This window comes from Porites lutea, chromosome 14 (genome assembly GCF_958299795.1).
Source record: "Porites lutea chromosome 14, jaPorLute2.1, whole genome shotgun sequence".
Taxonomy (NCBI): Eukaryota; Metazoa; Cnidaria; class Anthozoa; order Scleractinia; family Poritidae; genus Porites; species Porites lutea.
In genome coordinates, this window is record NC_133214.1 from 8,650,552 (window position 1) to 8,670,087 (window position 19,536).

Genomic DNA, 19,536 nt, shown 5'->3' on the forward strand with positions numbered 1-19,536 from the left:
GGAATACAAGTTTATTGTTTGATTTAAATTATAAATTTATTAATGGGAGCCTCGCTTTTAGCCCTGGCTAAATCTATATATTAAACAAATATATTGAAAATCTGTTAGTAAAATTTTTTTAGTACAATCCTTTGTTTTGTAGTTTTAGTTTACAAGTTATATTTTTTTCAGAACAGCCTTTTTACGGAAATTATTCAACATTAGATTCTCATACAAACACTGTAATTTCTCACACGTTTGCCTACTCGTCAAGATGGCGTCGAAAACCGTGACAAGGTCAATACACCAACAATTTATACAAGTTTATCGGCTTACTCACCTGCGATTTCACAGCTATATTGCAGAAATTAACTCAGCTATTACATGTATAATCGGTAAAAGCAGTGTTGGTTTTGGATAATAAGTACAAGTGCGCGATTTTGTATTTTCTCTCTCCGCCTCGTCCCCTCGAACCTCGAGAGGAAGCCTGGCTGGCATTTTGAGACATGCACACGAAAAAACCTCAAGCTTGAGCTTATGTTTTTTTCATCAATAGGTACTTGAGATAACATGTTTGGTAATCGCCCTTTTCAACTGTTAAAAGCTTAAAGTGCTACTGAAACGAAAAATCAGTCTAGCAAAAAATAGCAATAATTATTAGTTTGATGTCTAATTAACCGGGAAAAATGGTTTTGACGGCATAAAAATGATCTTATCGGTATTTTTTTTTCAACGCGAACATGGCCAAATTGCCGAAGAAATTGCGTCCAACGTCTCCTTAATTAAATATGCGTATGACGTCACATGGTTGACACATCGTTCGCGGGGAAATTTATCTTCACACAAACGACTGCAATGGCGAAGCACGGAGGAAAGACATATGCGGACGGTAGCCGGGAAAAATACGTTGTACCAACAACACTTATATTCACCTAAGATTTCTATGCATGTATATAAACCAAAAAAACTCAATGAGTGAAATTTGTGAGGACTCAGAGACTGGATTTTCAGCTCACCGAGTACAGCTATCTGTGCTCCGAAGCTTGCTTCAGATCGACTGAAGTTAAGGACACTAAATGCCTGTCGATAAAAGGGAAGAAAGTGGCTTTAACTCCAAGGAATCAAGCAGCAGGGAGTTAAAGGAGCGAGTTTTAGTATGAGGATCAGTTCCGACTGTTCACTTTGCAAATGGACCCAAATGATCGAGATCAAAGGACACAGATCCAAGTGGTGAGTGTCAAATCACGTCTTGTTATGTTGTCTTCACTGCATGCTCTTGTCGTTTAATACTTCTTCATCGTTATTATAAGAGAAAATCATCGAAATTATTGGACATGATTGGACATTTTGAAGCGTATTAATATCCAGATTTCAGCAATTCGCTTTAATTTTCGGAAATTCTCATTGCACAACCCTGTAGAGGTTTTTTTAAAATATTAAATCCCTCTAACTTAAAAATCCTAAAAATCTGGATGACATGATCTAGAATGTATTTTTGCAGGTAATATCTATACATCCCCAGCTAAAAAATGGTTTGAAGATACTCCCTTGCCCTACCCCTCAAAGGATCCGAGTCTAACTCTAGACAATTTCATATAAAGGGAGTATGAATTATTCCTGAAAAACATAGCAACCATTTCCTCTGGTAAAAAAAAAAGAAAAACTGACATAAGAAACAACGGTATACCCTTCAGGTGAGGTGACAAGAAAGGCCAGCCTAGCAAGTAATGATAACATAGACATGTCGGCAGTCACCCCCTTAAACTATGGTCATTGACTCAGGTTTTTTTTTAAAATAAGGTTTGTAAAACTAGGTAACTAGGTAAAAAATATACCCCCTCCGCCCACACAACTCCCCAAGAAATGCAAGTAGCTTAGTTTATTAGTGTAATGAATGTTTTGGTTGCAGTTGATGTTCAAGTTGTATCATCCAGCAATGCCAGCAAGCAGGAAAACCACAGCAGAGACAGATGTGCTGATTGCAGTAACACCCAAATGCAGCTTAGGTGTACAAAAAATCGCATTTCAAAAGGATTCAAACTTTTGACAATAAATCTCAGAAAATTATCACATGCATTTCAGAAATAGATCTCCACCAGTAGAGCTTAATGGTTTTACTTCTTTTTTTGGTCATGGTGTAAAATATAAATGCATGAATCTAAGACAAAGATATTGCACTCTTAAAATGCAGGAAATTATAAGCAATTGGCCCCTCAGAAATTGACATTTAATGATAGTAGTTACAGGGTGATGTAATGTGGAACTATAGCCAAACAAAGTAACAGTCTTTTCTTTAAAATGCAGAAACTGTTGTTAGGGCTTAATGTTCCAATGACTACATTAAAGCTCCTTATTGGACACCCAATGAAGTCTTGTCTTTTTTACCCAAGCCATTGCCATAGTACTTTTCCTGAATTTGTTCACTTGACACAGTATAATAAGAGAAAAGTACAGTTCTTATAGATTAGTAAAAAATGGCCAAACAATCCAAGGTCTGTGTTCAAAATAATAGCACAGAGATAATAAAAACATATTACTAAATATTACAATTGTGGAAAGGAAGTGTTACTCATTGAGGTCATAGTTTTCATATAGCTGTTGGCTCCAAAAAGCGCGGTTTGGTTGTTTGTTTGCTCATAGACCTATCTTGTGTCGGCTTTGCCCTTTCTTTACTCTGCTGAATTGCAACCTCTGGTGGTCCCAGTCAGAAATTTTGCCCGAATTTGTGGTACACAAAGCTTGAAAGTGGTCTACTGTTACCCCGTCCCAGCGGTCCAAATATCCACCTCATTAAAACAGGCAGTGGTGGTTTATCCATAAAGGATAAAACAAATTTTGGGGTCCAGGAAAAAACAATATCATATGATACTGAATTATAATAAATACATAGTACACTGACATGTCAGGTGTATTTGGCAAAATTCCTATGAAAAAAGTTCAGGTGTTCAAATTTTATTGACGACAAAATTGTTATTTATTATTAAATACTGTTCAAAAGGAATAAAAACTCGTTGCATTTCCTATAAAGGATTTTAATAGTGATACTTATATTGAGTTGATCCAGACTTTCGATCAATCAGTCAGGCCAAGGGGCTGTTTACATGGAGGGAGGAAGATCCTAGAAGGCGGATGGTCCTTGCACCATATGTTTTCTGTATTCTATTAACAAGCAAAAAGTTGTACATGTATACTTGTCCCTAGTACTAGCATCTTCTGAGCTTAGTGGCAGGAAGATCCTAGAACTAGGCAGATCCCAGCACCATGTAAACCGCCTTTGCTAGGAATTTCCTAGAACCAGGGACGAACAGAATAATAATGCAGCAAGCTTTAATTTTTAATTCCCTCTGTACTATTAACCACAGAGACCGAAATTTATGCACGTAAACTAGGACTTTCTTAGTGCTATGATATTTTTTATTTCCTCCCTCCAAGTAAACAGCCCTCAAATAAAGAAGATTTCGAGTTCATAGCTTTTCGCCCTTTAAGAAGGCGAAATTGTTCCAGCACAGTCGCTATTGTTTTAAAACACATGAGCAGAATACAATTCACTTCGATTCCATCGAGTGGCATGAATTTTACACATGGCCGCCGTGACTTCCTTACAGCAACGACAATGCAACTCCAGGGCATTGGAAGGCAGCTAAGCTCCGTCTAACAGTTTCTTCATTAACACCTTTATTTACATGAATAAATTGAGAAGAAAGGTGTAAGTTAATAAAGTTAAGCTTTATACTAGTGGAAGGCGGACTGTAAACAAGCGGGACCTGAAGATATGCCGTTAAAAATCTTACTTACCTTATATCAAGAGTTATCTGATTGTCAGATCTTGCCTTTAAAACGACAAGAGCTTGTATAGTAGCCTGTCTTGTTCGTCTGGTTCAGTCAAAATAAAGGCCTTCCTCGCAACGGGCTCGGACCGATACGGCTCCACATGACAAGGACACAAACTACGCCAGAATGTCTCTCGCGTTCTCTGTTCCTTTCTCCGGAAACACACTTATCGCTTGTGTTAGTATCTGGATCGTCTGAACTAGACATTTTTCCGTGAAGAATGATATAAACAATTGCAATTGATGTTTACTGTAGAGACCTTTGCTACTTTGATGTCAACCATGTGACGTCACTCGCCTGGTCCTCCGCTGAAAATTTCGCAGGCTCAATATTTCTTTTTCTGACGCACTTACCTACCTAACCTTTCGCCCCGATAACAAAAACTTTTGATGGAAAATAAGCATTTTTATTGACAATTAGAGTTAATCTAAGATTGATAAAACGTTTTCAGTGAAAAATAGCCAATTTGATTTTTCGTTTCAGTAGCACTTTAATTAACAATTAATGAATGAAGCCAGGAGCCGATTACTCGGCTCCTGATGAAGCTGAGTATCTTATTGACTATTTTCGAATTCCCCATAATACACTCTGTTTGCCTCCCAAATTTTGCATAAACCATTGTTTTTAAATGCTCCTGGGAGTATTGCATTTTCCCAAGAACATTTTAAGACAATAAGTTATGCAAAATTTGGGGGGCAGACAGAGTGTATTATGGGGAATTCGAAAATAGTCAATGAAGAATTATGGAGATCGAGGAGGGTGTTATCCGTCGAGGCCGTGGGCCGAGGCGGATAACACCCTCCGGGATTTCCATAATTCTTCATATGATACGAAAGCCGAATTCAATAACTGTTTTATTATTCATTCAAAATAATTCCTAGTTTAAAAACATAGCTAAAACAAGGTTAACGGTGCATTAACCTCGTTAAACACAAAATTCTTCCAAATTTGGTCATCAGTAACTGGTTATGGTGAATTATGCGAGTGCTTTTAGCCAATCAGAATTGGAGAAATATTTTGAATGAATTATAAATTAAGCTTATACGAACAATAACAACATCTTTATACTCACCTTCTGCCAACACAGTCCGGTCGTCTTATTGCCGTTGTCTTCGCCTTTGTACATCTCTTTCGCGTTGCTCATTCATTTAGTTGTTGCCTAGAAAGCGTATTTCTCGCTCTTTCCGTTTCTCGGCGTTCTTCGCTACAATTTTGTCTCCTCTCTCTTTGCCGAGCCCGCCTTCTTTGGCGATCTTCTTCGCTCATTCTTCCCCAGTTATTCTTGCTCTCTGTCGCTCTCTTTCCCGTTGCTGTTCACCTGAACCCTGTGTTCTGCAGAGTATATTTTCTCTGCTATTGTTAGAAAATCAGTTTCGTTTATCCCCTAGTAAAACTTAAGCAGTGTAGAGTAACTGTGTCGCAAAATGACAATGAACTGAAAATTTCTTTTTCAATCGTCAATGCATTTTCCCGCCAAAAATACGCGGGCTACCCGAACTCGAGACTTGAGCCCGCAATCTAGCCAAACAATTACTGATAACACCCTCCGGGATTTCCATAATTCTTCATATGATACGAAAGCCGAATTCAATAACTGTTTTATTATTCATTCAAAATAATTCCTAGTTTAAAAACATAGCTAAAACAAGGTTAACGGTGCATTAACCTCGTTAAACACAAAATTCTTCCAAATTTGGTCATCAGTAACTGGTTATGGTGAATTATGCGAGTGCTTTTAGCCAATCAGAATTGGAGAAATATTTTGAATGAATTATAAATTAAGCTTATACGAACAATAACAACATCTTTATACTCACCTTCTGCCAACACAGTCCGGTCGTCTTATTGCCGTTGTCTTCGCCTTTGTACATCTCTTTCGCGTTGCTCATTCATTTAGTTGTTGCCTAGAAAGCGTATTTCTCGCTCTTTCCGTTTCTCGGCGTTCTTCGCTACAATTTTGTCTCCTCTCTCTTTGCCGAGCCCGCCTTCTTTGGCGATCTTCTTCGCTCATTCTTCCCCAGTTATTCTTGCTCTCTGTCGCTCTCTTTCCCGTTGCTGTTCACCTGAACCCTGTGTTCTGCAGAGTATATTTTCTCTGCTATTGTTAGAAAATCAGTTTCGTTTATCCCCTAGTAAAACTTAAGCAGTGTAGAGTAACTGTGTCGCAAAATGACAATGAACTGAAAATTTCTTTTTCAATCGTCAATGCATTTTCCCGCCAAAAATACGCGGGCTACCCGAACTCGAGACTTGAGCCCGCAATCTAGCCAAACAATTACTGATAATTTTTGCATTTTTGACGTTGGACGGAACTGTCGGTTGACGGTAACCAATAACCATTTTCGATCTTGACGGTGACGGTTAACCTCATTGAGACCCTCTTTTTAATGCGAGTGTCGAAATAGACATTCGAAAGCTAAAACTTTATAAAGTGGTTTTATTTGTTTTTTTAAAGATTTGATTTGACGTTCTAGTCTTACAGAAGTCAAAGCGCCATAAAAACGTGTCGGAGTCTTATTGTTTTCGATTGCGATAAAAAGTGACAGAACATATATTTGCAAAAAGGGCTTGAAAAGGTTAGATCATCAAGAAAACCCTGCGCCTCTCAATAAAAACGTTTTAAGAATAATGATAAAAAAATCCCCGACAAGTTTTAGTTTTGACTTTTTTGTTTACACATTAAAACAAAATCTTCTTAAATTCTAGATGAATTGATCAAAATGCCTTTTGTTTTAAAAAGCTGATTCGGGGACTCGTATGAAAAAAATATATATAGAAAATCGTGAGTGTTAGCCTTGATGCAACTGGGAAATTGTGCAGCACTGTTAACCGCCATTCTTCTCATTGTTCTTCGTCGGTTACTGCTTTTCGCGGTGTAGATATGGACTCTTTAAGAGAACTTGTGCTCAGAGCGCCGACAAAATCTTGTTTACTTGATCCTGTTCTCACTAATATCTTGAAAGATTGCCTTGATGAGCTACTTCCGATATTATCAACTACGATAAACTTGTAGCTTGAATCAGGATTTTTCCCTGACATTTGGAAAGAGTCGGTTGTTACGCCACTGTTAAAAAAAACAAGGTCTTGACTTGGTTTTTAAAAACATTCGACCAATCAGCAATCTTTCCTTTGTTTCAAAATTGGCTGAAAGAGTGGCAGCTGATCAGATTCAGTCCTACTTAAGTGAGCATGATCTTTTTGCTTATTGTAACAGTCTACTATATGGCCTCCCGAATTCACATATCATGAAACTCCAACGGATACAGAATGCCGCAGCTCGGTTGGTCACCGGAACACCAAGATTCTGCCATGATACACCATTGCTTTTCCACCTTCATTGGCTTGCGATAAGTTACCGTATAAAGTTTAAGATTCTACTTTTGACATTTAAGTGCTTATATGGTCAAGCTCCTAATTATTTAATTGATTTAATTACTATCAAAAAGCAATCCAGGTACTCTCTAAGGTCAAATGAGTCTATATTCCTCGAGTTACCAGGCATTAAGACCCATCCAACTCTTGGCTATCGATCATTCCAGCCAGCTGCACCTTATCTCTGGAATGCATTACCTTCGGCAATTCGCAACATGAAGACATTGGACACTTTAAAGACTGCTGTTAAAACTCATTTTTTTAATTTAGCTTTTGAACAGATTTAATTGTTGGCTTTTATTGTAGGTTTTTTTCATAGTTTTTAATACTTTTTATTGTAGTTTTTAATAGTTTCTCACGCTTTAGCCACCTTTAACATAAATTTAATATAACAATAATATTGTAAAGCGCAACCGAATATATTCATATAGAGGTTTGCGCTATATAAATGTAAGTTGTTGTTAATTATTATTATTACAGTGCAAGTTTTTTTCTCTTCAATATTTGCAGTTCAATAAGCTTTCATTTGATATAGGTTTTGAGGGTCCCCAGTAGGATTCTATAGTTCCGTTATCGCGACCCAAATTTTCACTCGATATTCCGCATCCCATACATACTTTCAACCCCGAATCTTACTCCCATTCTGCTTCAAAATCCCGAATGAATTCCGCCTTACAAATGACGCAAATCCTGTTTCCCGAAAAGTCTATCGGGGACCCTCGATTTTAGGTATCTTCAGTTTAACCGGAACGTACTACATCACCTGCACGTGAAACACTTGTACTCCTGAAGGTATTGGTAAACTTTATATTATGACATTGTGCTTAATTTTAGTACATGTATTAAATGGGATTTTACGCTTTTACTCTTTATTATTTACACAGAGGCTTTTTACTCTTCTTTGTCTCGTGACGTTTACCGTGGTACTTGTGCAAATGAGGCTCGTGGCTTTCGATCGAGATTATTTAGGTAAGAGTGTTACTTGCTTTTAACTACAACAACAACAAATTATTTATTGTACCCAAAGCAGAATATTATAGTTATTTTACAAGTTGTTAAATTAATCAATTAACTTAAAGGGGTACTGACTTCCTGAAATAACCAATAAGTTAAAAAAGCCATGAAGCCAGATTCAGTAAGATAAGTTTAAATAAGTTTATTGTGCGGGGTAAAGGAAGAGATCTTTAAGGAGACTTCAGTTGTGAGGCCGTCAGAAAACCGCTTACGTGATTCAAGGAAGCGTTAATGTACGTTTGTGGTAGCCAGGGAACAGGCTTCTTGGTGGGGAAAAGGGAAAACAATCGTCTGGGGGGGGGGGGGGGAGGAAGCAGGGGAGGGGCCCCGCACTTCCCCTTTTCCGGCTATTTCTTCTCTTCTTCTCTTCGGATAGCCTTTTCACATGCTAGTTTATGGAGGAAATACATCCATCCAAACTGATGTGTTTTGAGTATCGGTAAAAACTCTAAAAGACAAGTCAACTCTGACAAATTCATTCTACTCTGACGAAGGTATCAGAATAGCAGCCGAAAAAAACAGTATTTTCAGGAGCCGAAGTAATCGGCTCCTGGTATTTTAATACCTTTTAGGTCACAAACAATAAATCAAAATGTCATTTTGAGGAATGTACATAGGTTTTAGTGGCTGGTTTGTGGGACTTTGCGCTGAAATAGCTCGAAACGCCTTGTCACGAGAAAATAGAAGTTGCTCTCTTCGGGTTATTTGCTCCTGTTCAAAATTGGTAATTTGAATGCTTTTTAGGTAAATAAAGGAATGAGTAAACAAATACCGATTTAAAGGTAGCAGATGCACTTAGTGGTTCTTCGTCTACTTGATTCTTGGTCGAATTGGAATTTTAAATGTTGGGATTTGACGAGAGGGGAAAACCGAGAACACGGAGTCAGGATAACTTCTTGGAGCAAAGGAGAGAGCCAACACCAAACTCAACCCACATATGGCGTCGACGCCGCAGTGTCCCTTTCGTGAACGGTCACTGCCATTTTTAAGACACCTGGAGAATTTTTGACCTGTTAACAGGTGACCCTAGCCCTTGGCCATAACTTTTCACGTAAATTCTTTGGCTTCAACGTCGTTCTTTCTAAGAGCATTCGAAGATGTATTATTTGTCTATGACTAAAGGCGTGGTTACTAATGGTAGCATCGACCATTTGCGGAGGGGAAATAGTCGTCGACGCTGGGATTTGAACCTGGGCCACATTGGCGGGGGGAGGCGAGTGTACTCACCACTGCGGCACCCGATGGTATTGGCTGAGGAGGTTGTTAGGTTACATCCTACCCTGCGGCTGCTTTGATCATGAGACTTTGTGCGTCATCCTATGTATGTACGACTGGCCAATCAGAAAAAGTTAAGCGTATTCGAAAGTTTTTGGAAGTGCTTCGGTGAGAGTTAGTGCTCACACTTTCCCCCGGCCCTTTGCCCTGTTGTTCTTCTTTTTCCCGTAAATATTTCCTTCCCATTATAATTAGCTGCCACTAGGTCTCCGGATATGGATTAACTGGTATTACCTTTTGAATAGCTAAGGATAACATTGTAATATCTGCCGATGATATCGTAATGTAGTACAACAATTGCTGTTCAACATTTAATTTTTCAATTTTCAATTTTCAGCATGCAGTGGCGGATCCAGGGGAGGGGCCGGGGGGTCCTAACCCCCCCCCCCCCACCTTATTTTTAGACCAAACTGAAGCCCGAGGGGCCGAAAAGAATTTTTTTGGAGACCCCCCACCCCTTATCTAAGGGTCTGGATGACCAGCCCCCCCCCCTCCCCCCTCCCCCCCTTATCTCAAGGTCTGAATCCGCCACTGGAATGTATGTATGTTTGTCTAACATGCCGAGGATTCAAATCCCAAGTGTAATTGTTCATATACTGAGAGGAAGTTTTTTCCTTCGCAGAAAACACATGCCAGGAACTTGGTCTACAGAATATAACAGCATTCAATTATACCTCGTTATCTGCAATAAAATGCAAGCCACATAGGTATATTGAGTATACATGTTACATGGCTGATATATATATATATATATATATATATATATATATATATTTCCATAATACATAAATTTCAATCAGTGGAGATACGCACTGATGAATAAGTAAGAGAATAAGTCACTCTGACGTCATTTGTCCGCAGTGCTACCAAGGGTGCTTTTGATTGATCTAATTCCGGAATAAGAACACACCAAAGTTTTGCTGCAAATCTCTTGCACCGTGCTTTTTTCGGCCACTTAAACGCTACAATAATCGGGATATCTAATTTTAGGCAGGTTTCTAGGTATTGCAGAGCAATGAACACCAAAATGAGTGATTTCAAGAGCTTATTCCATTTAGGCTTGTAGACCTCTTTCATAATGGCGCCCTATTAATATATTCCTTTTTATGTATGATAATTAGCCTTTCTGACCTCGTTTGAAAGAAAGAATTCTTTTATTATATAGACACGAGTGTTTTACTGGAAAATATGCCACTCGTAAAATTCATAAAAACTACATCCGGGACCCGAGTGGTTTATTTTCCATAATCTCACACGTGAGTTTATCGATGACGTAATTTCGGTCATTTCCCTCTATTATTTTATCGATGTCTTTTTGTCTATATAATAAAAAGAACATTACACGGCGGCTTGAAGATATGAATTTTATTTTCTCGTGGCAAAAACAATATTTTACGAACGAGCGCAGCGAGTGAGTAAAATATTGTTTTGCCACTCGAAAATAAAATTCATATCTTCGCGCCACCGGGTAATATCCTCTATGTATTTTGCACATGCTAACGAGGTCAGAAAGGCTCAGATTATCAAACATATAAAAGAATATAATAATCGGCCGCCAATATGAAAGAGGTCTATTCCGGAGTACCGTCAGTCGAACACGCCCTTAATGTAATACTTCAGATAGATATATCATCATAGGTAGGTCGTTAATTGCTCCCATTTGATATGTATTTTCTTACAGAACTAACATTGTATTTGAGGGGTTTAAGGCCTGGGCCAAGGGTGAGTACGGCCATATGATTTACTGGCAATATCTCTCGCCAGGAGACCTAGAACAAAATGAAATTTTCTCCAAAAGTAAATCTTGAGGTCTTCTAGTGCCTGAACGTTTAATTATAGTCACGTCATATGTCAAGTGACCAAAAATTGAAAATAAAGGAAATTGGCCGGCGAATTGGTGGCGAATTTACTTTGTTTGGATAAATAAATTGACATTTCTGATAGAAGATAAACATACCTAACTTTCTACTTTTGGAATTAATGTACGCGAAGTTTAAAATTAAAGTTAGAAATAACTCAAGATAAAGTTTGGACATTTAAAATGATGTTTATCCAGGCGGTGTGCGTCACGACCCACAAAGGTTCATGGACAATACTGTAAATGTGCCTCATTTCAATCGTGACACGGTCGTACGCATCTCGTGAGAGAGATGAATCAAAACCCGGGATCAAAACACCGCCTCCTTTTCTGAAAAACATTACGGAAGAGAGCGATTTGGAGAATTTTTAAGATCTCATAGTGGCCATAGATGCTTGCTATTTGCTTCATAAGGCAATTCCAATAAGTTTATTACGATTTTGGGAGACGATCGAAGGTGCGAATTTAGCCGATTTTAGGCGGCAATTTCCTTCTTCTCAGAATATTTTATGTACTGTTTGGTGCTGTGTTTATATTTATATATTTTTATCTCAGTGAAAGAGATCTGTTAGTTCATACCTGGATTCGCCTTAACAAAAACATTCTTCCATTAAAAGTGTTTGATGGACTTTATTACCGGGCAAGGAGGGGGAGCGCGAACAAAGATCTTGCATCGTCTCTCATAACAGTTGTAATTTCATCGACAAGTTTATATTAGTTTGCAAACAGTGCCTGTTTTTAATCCTTATGCGCAAATAAATCTTCTATCAGGCAAGAGAAAAACAGACCGAAAGTCCCGAACAGCTACAGCACAATGGGAATTTCACCGAAGCTAAGGCCCCAGATGATAGCTTGAACCGCGATCTTGTGAGCGCAGTGTATCGGTTTTGTTATAAGCCTAAACTCACAGTTTTGAAATCCTGTATGATGTTGTATAGATCTTTGATAATGTTTTTGTGTTTTGATAGAGGTTTATAACAATTTATTCCCTTCACGTAAGTTTACATGAAGATTTGCGTACACATACATGTAGCACGCACTGCATGCAAATTATTTTAAAGACACGCTTTAATTTTCCGCACTGGGTTGAGAACAACGTTTTGTTTCCAAAGTTTAGTACAATATTCAAACTTATTTAGCTTTTCTGGTTTAAAATGGAATCAACTCTTCTTGGATTTGGCGTTACTCACTTCACGTCTGCTTCCACTTCGGCATGTTTTCTCAGGCCGTTTCGCGGGAGTTGTGCTACTTGGCTGAGGCGATCTCTTCATTCCAAGTACTCTCAACGCCTCTTAACAGGAAAACTAACAGGGGATGACCCGGGTAGACCCCGAAATTTACAAAGAAGAAAGGTTGAAGTAACAAGATAACCAAAAAAATCCGATAAAACCGCTAACAATAACTAGCAATGAACGAAGGAGAACGGCGAAAATAACTCTCAAATCATCATGGCGGCTTACACATGACCGAGCGATTCAAACTTGTCACAAACGCTCAAGAAAGCAAAATATTTAAAAGTAACGTAACTACTATCAAGATAAAGTGTTCCAACAACTTCCCACGGCCGTATAGTGTCGAAATTACCTACACAAGCTTGGAATAAAGCGAAAATTTCACCACATACACCTCTGAAATCGGCCCTTTTTCAAGCTCGAAAATCACTCCTGATATTTAACCTTACAACTGAAGTGTAATGGACGGTCATTTCAAACGTAAAGTGTTAGAAATATTTAATATGAATAAGAAAAATGTTATTGCTCGATCTCTTATCTGAAACCCGCTACCAATATTTCAATTATTTACGATTTTTAGCAAAATGGTCACATGATATAATGGTCACGTGACATATCACGTGACTTATTAAGACAATAATTATACTTTAAAATGTTAAGGACTGTGAGTTCTTTATGTGTGCCAAATTTTAATTAAGCTTCCTAATCTGCGCCGAAGTTGTAGCCAAGAAAGCATTTCCCAAAGGGAAACCCCTTAGTCCCAGGCCTTAAACTACTTGAGTTTGAGATGCGGGCAACTGTCTCTCAACGGACACCCCTATATTTGTAAGTCACGCCCCTTAGTTGAACACTTAGAGTTGGTCCCTGCCGTTCTTTAGCCACTCTGTTTGCTCTGTAAAGCGCGGACACTTTTCCTAAGATGGCCACAACATTTTCTGTCCTAATGATGTCCCTCTTAGAGAGAGTTGACTACACCTTATATTATTCATTTTCACTTTTTTACTAGACCGAGCAGAGTCGGATGTGCACAAGCCTATAAATATTACGGACTTCCAGGACACATTGAACACCGTAAATGTAACGAAACTCGTCACCCTGACATATGTTCGTTTAAAAAAACAAAGTCTGGAAATCATAGACTGTTATGTAATGCCGAGGTTTGTGGGTCCTCGAATGTCACCATAGGCTCTGTAAATGCAAAAATGGGCAAAGTCACTGACTGGATTCCTACATCCAAGGAGATAATAACTGTAACTGTACAAGAAGCCGTAAAAACAAACCAAAAAAACGGCTTTGGCTTTCTGTACATAAAGTGTGGGGATATTCTTCAGTCGCTCATCTTCCAACCGATCCTAAAGAAAGTCGAAAATAACAGCGTGAGAAACAACATAAATGTTAACATCGTTGTGTTGGACTCTGTGGCGAGACCGCATTTTTATCGCATTCTACCAAGATCAGTGGCGGTACTCCGCGCGATTTCACAAGATCCCGATATCAAAGCGACTGCGTTGGATTTTGAGTTGTTTCAGAGTGTTGGTCAACATAGTTTTGACAACCTGAGGCCTTTGTTTTCTGGTGTTATCAAAGGTAAACGTTATGCGGGGGCGGATCCAGGAATTTTTGATTGGGGGGTCCAAACTTTGGTTGAGAAAGGATTGTTGAACTTTTTTGTGGTAAATTACTTCTCCCCCACACCCCCTTCCACCAGTCGTGGTTGTACGTTATAATTCCTTGAACCCTAACCGTGTACTTGAATTCTACTCGTAAAGGAATGCACCCTTGGATCATCCTCCTCTTGTGCTAAGCGTCAGCTCTGATAGGGAGCTTAGGCAATGGCGACGGCAACGAGAATGTCAAAAAGCAAAACATTACAATTTTAAACATGCAGCACACTTTTTGGTACAATACTTTGCCTTAACCTTACGACCACTAAGTCCTTATGCGACGTTTTATGGAGGAAGATTTTTTTCCCTTTCCAATCTCGGATGTGGTATCCAAGAATTCGACTCCAGAGAAATTCACACTGACCTACTAGTTTCAATCACGAGTTGTAACAATTGCGACAAAGTTTAAAAAAATGCGAATTCTTTTTAATAGTACAATATTCATCCCTGGGTTTTGTTACTCATGACATTATAATAAGGTATGGGGAATCAAGCTGACCTGGGACAAGACCAAGACAGACTGAATTGAATACAGGTAATCTGGAACCCGATTTACTCGCTGGGGAGGGAGGGTGGGTCGCCATACGTCCTTCGTGTTGGACAAAGTGAAGTGAATGGGACAATGCGTGACAGTGTTTCCTATTATATATACTCATTTGCATGTCATTAATTAATCACCAGGGATGATATTTACAATTCAAATGGAATGTGAACGGCCGTTGTCGCTGCCGTCGCCTTCGTCGTTGGGCTAAAGCTTCCTGCTGGCTGGCCTTATTTAGCGATGTTGAAGGCAAGGCCAAGGAGGGAAGGGTGTTGGAATGTCAGTTATTATCAGTAAATTTTCTATGTAGTTTTTCATTGTTGTTAGATGTCCAGGCTGAGCCATCTGTAAAAAGTGTAATTCATTTGTTTATTTATTATAAAAAACAACAGCGTGTGCAAACGAACGAACCCAAACTCCCGACCTGCCTAGTCCCTGTACGGCTTCTTTCCAGGCCTATTCGGTCAACGCATTTCGAAGTCGTATCCGAGACGAACACTCGATCGGACCACGTGCCCCGGAAAGCATAGGCCGCACGGGTAATAATGAGGCCTAGGGACTAGGCAGGGTCCCTACGAGGTCATTGACCCTATAAACCGCGATAAATTTGGGGGCTTTGGCGTTCGTCCCTGGGAGCTGCTGTTAATACTTCTTGTTTCACCAGTTCATTTAATCGCAAGCTTGTTGTGCGTAGTACAAATAACCTTAAAAACATGAAATTGCACTTTTTGTTGGCTTTAGTTTTTCTTCGGATACACTGGATTTCCACCTTTTGTCCTGAAAATCACACACTTCCCCATTCCAATTGGCCTTTTGCAATTAAGTTTGACCCCGAGATGCAAAGTGTCTTTCGGATGTGCAAGGTGCGGAAACTTCTTAAACGGGTCCTTACAAGCTCCTAGTTGTTTCGTGGGAAAGTAAATTGCATATCATGACCTTTTAGTTCCATTCAGATTTAATTCTATATTGTTTTTTTCTTGTTCTATAGATGTCGATGAAATCAGTGACCGAGCAAAGACCGCAAAGGACCCTCTGGGGGTAGAAGTGTTGTTTGGGGCCTTCAGTAAATGGGGCTACCAGACCCTCTTCCAAGAATACCTTTGTTGGTACGACTACTGGGGTATTGGATTGACGGACCTTCAAGTAAGAGCAAGCCCTGATGGAGATTCTGAATTTAAAGACAGGTACCTTCGTTATACTCCTGACCATAAGTTTAGAGAGAAAGGTACCAATATTATGAAATACCTGGAAAAATAATGGGGCCGTAGCATTTAGTTCAATTACAAAGGAAACGGTACCTTTCTTTATATTAGGGACGTTAAGCAAATCGCTACGGCGACCTCTATTACGGCGGTCTCGTGGATACGGAGTCGTGGGGAGAGTATGTTCAAGAGACACCACGGTAGTCAGCCATCTTTAAGCAAGCGGCACCCAAACAGTGACTACGGGATTTTCGGTCATTCACTTTCGCTGTCAGTAAAACGCAGGGAAGACGTAATTACCGGAAAACCAGACTGGGCGCCAAATAATTTCTTGATAAAGTGAAAAAAAAATCTATGCATGATAGGTTTTCAAACCAGTGATAGTTAAAATAGGAGAAAACTCGAATTTTATACTCACGTAGTAGCGACTACGCCATAAGATAGGTCTTCACCGTGTACGATTTGTCGCTACGGCGAGAGGTCATGCGCACTGCGTCGTTTATGAGCTATTTTACTTCCGGCCACCACGGTAGAGGTCGTCGTAGCAATTTGCTTAAAGTCGCTACTGCAAAGTTAAAACTTGAGTCAAATTTTGTCACACGTACACTGAAGGGGCCATGAAAATTTTCCGTACTTACGGGGTGTTTGTTTTAAGAGGGTGTCCATAAAGCGAGATTTGACTGTATAGTTAGTTGTTTGCTTGTTTGTGTTTTTTCTTAGATTGCCAAATTCAGTTCCGACTTCTCCGATAGCCGTTTCAGTGCATACGATTATTTGGGTGCTACAATGGGAAAAATTGCATTTAGTGCAGAGTCAAAGTGCGCATAACCTAAAACATGTTCTTCTGTTATCTGAAAGTACACACTACTTAGAGAATTTTTAGTTTACGAAAACAAATGCGATTTGAAGAAAATGCACGTGACTTTTATAACGAAGTTTTTAAGTGTCTTGCTTTAATGCCTACGTTAAAGGTGCTACTATGAGAAAAAATGTATTCTGTTGCAGATGGAGTGAATTCCAAAATCGAGTGAGTACAAAACATATTGACGGCTTTGGCCTGACACACTTTTCCTGCACAGTATATAAAAAATACAGCATGACAAACCCTTACGAGACTCCACCTCAGATTTGTCTAAACGGAGAGTTTTACAGTCAGTATTTCCTGGATTACATAACGAAACTTTACGCCGCCATGAACAGAGACAAAAAGGCCAAATCGATGCTGTCCTTTATGCACTTTAACACTGGACACGAGTATACTGGGGTACGAATGATCAACATGGATGCCAACTTGGCAAAGTTCTTTGTGAATATAGTTCAGAGCCCTGACACTCTTACTGTGATATTTTCCGACCATGGCAACAAGAATACTCAGTATAGTTATACTGACGAAGGGAGAAGAGAGACTTTTGATCCTTTCCTGTTTATGATAATTCCAGACCAAGTGGCTGAAAAGCTCGGCCATCAGCGAATGACGGCCCTGGTTGAAAACCAAAAGCGTCTCCTTACGTTGCTGGACCTACATAGAGCACTTGTGTCTTTAAACCATCCTGAACTAATGAGCTCCCAGAATTCCAGTACAGTAGGAATATTTTCTGTTTTACCAGCAAACCGCACATGTGCAGACTTGCAGTTGATGCCGCTGACAAGGTGCAAGTGTGAAGGGTTCGACGATTATAGTCGGGCAGAAGACAACTCAAAAAACCACAAATGGCTAGCGGAGTTTGCACTCGGGACCTTAAATGATGCCATACAGACACAACATTTAGGAGGTACATGTAATTGTGTGCTTATTTAATAAGCAACTACCACGACGAGGCCAGGGTAACGTCACTAAAAAGTAAATTTCCATTCTTTAAACTCGTTATTATTCTGTCTCATGTGACAGGGGAGTGATTCAAGTTTAAAAAGAGACAGAAAAATTCGTTGTGATGTAATCACGTCCGTTATTGAACCGTCGAACTAACAAATTTCGTTTCCAAGTTGGGCGGAGGAGGCCAAAGAAATATACTAAAAGTGTGATGGACTGGCACATCATGTTACGCTGTGAAAAAAATTGACGTTACAGCCTCTTATTGGTTTAGATAGCAGCCCGAGGTTATTCACTTAACTCATAGAAACCACCAAATTGTTTTGAAGCTCAACGAAAACGATCTCTACACCGGGGCGAGCAAATTGTAAAACATTCTCTACTTACAGTGGTCGTAAAAGACACCATGAGCTGGTCTAAAACGGCAGTAACCTGCGAACGTGCCTACCTCCAAATGTTAGTATTAGGGAGTTTAGCAAAGGCAGTTTTGAATTTTGAGTGACACACGTCAACCGGAAGTGAGGCGTTTTCTCCTTTAATATATCTTGAAGCTGCCAAATTCGTAATGCTTAGCGTCTTTGTTGTTATAAAGACGACTTACCCAAAAATTTAGGCGAAACCCGGCAGAAGTTTGCAAAAAGTACACTTCCAGTTGACGTGTGTCGCTCAAAAACGTCTTTCCTAAAACTCCCTATTGACTGTTTAACGAGTTGTTTCCGTTCGTTTTTTACAGGTGCTGGTGAAGTTGTAACCTCATCCCAAAGGTATGGCTATGGAAACTGTCAGCGCTTGGTGGGGAAATCATTTACTAATATTTTGCAACGTTTCCAAGGAGACTACATCTTGACGACAATGGATCTCCACGTGGTCCCTCCAGCTGGTTTTACAGAAGACGAAGTCTTTAAAGTTTCTTTGAAAAACTACGCAAAGCCAGAAGACAAAGTTTGGTTGACAAGTTATACTCGCCAGTCCAGATATAGCAAGTTTAAGACATGCGCAGACAAGTCAGTTGACGTTAGACTTTGCGCATGCGCTATTGATCAAACTAATCTTGCTGAATCATTTAGCGATGGGGTTCCGAGTAAAATGTTTGGTTCGGAGACCGTTGTAAAAGACCTCCACTCAGGATGTCTTTTGTTTCTGAGAAGGGATCACGGATTAACCTCTTTAGCGTTGGAAGTAGCAAACGTATGCTACGATCGCACTTACAAATTTAAACTGGATGGTGGAGGAACTGAGAGACTTTTTTCTAGAACCCTTCCAATAAATGTTGAATTGCTACCCAGGTCATTTTATTTTCTAACATCCATTACGAAATATGCGTCGAAGTTCACCCATCAATTAAATTTTACAGCAAGTGTAGAAGTTAAAAATGACAATTCAGAAGATTTTATAAACTTGGGAGAACATGACGTGTCTGAGTAACTAACAAGATCAATAAATGACTATTTTTCCATAAGTTTCCTTCGCCCATGTAGGAGAATCTGGATTCCGCAATTCGGGAAACTTTTGCTTACGGAATCCGGAATCCCGGGTTTTGGACTCCAGAATCCAGCTCAAGGAATTTGGAATCCCACTATGGAATCCCACTATGGAATCCAGGGCCCCGTTTCTCGAAAGGCCCGGAAACTTTTCGGGCCCGGAAAGCTGCAGGCGTGTTTGCATTCAGATTAAAGTGTGAATAATTCTGAAAATGATACATGGAAGCTATCACTTAACGAAGCAATATTGATCGGTTTGTGAGCTAGGAACTGTGGT

At 39.5% G+C, this 19,536-nt stretch overlaps 1 protein-coding gene across 1 annotated transcript in view; it reads left to right on the forward strand.

Annotated features, from left to right (window-relative positions):
- Positions 1 to 19,536, forward strand: part of LOC140924116 (uncharacterized) — a 162,057-nt gene that overhangs the window by 141,617 nt on the left and 904 nt on the right. The window contains exons 2-7 of the mRNA XM_073374134.1: positions 8,067 to 8,151; positions 10,094 to 10,178; positions 13,568 to 14,148; positions 15,755 to 15,950; positions 16,974 to 17,740; positions 18,512 to 19,536. The exon at positions 18,512 to 19,536 is cut by the window's right edge and continues 904 nt beyond it. Coding sequence (XP_073230235.1) covers positions 8,067 to 8,151; positions 10,094 to 10,178; positions 13,568 to 14,148; positions 15,755 to 15,950; positions 16,974 to 17,740; positions 18,512 to 19,203 — 2,406 coding nt within the window. The 3' untranslated portion in view covers positions 19,204 to 19,536. The remainder of the gene's footprint in view (positions 1 to 8,066; positions 8,152 to 10,093; positions 10,179 to 13,567; positions 14,149 to 15,754; positions 15,951 to 16,973; positions 17,741 to 18,511) is intronic.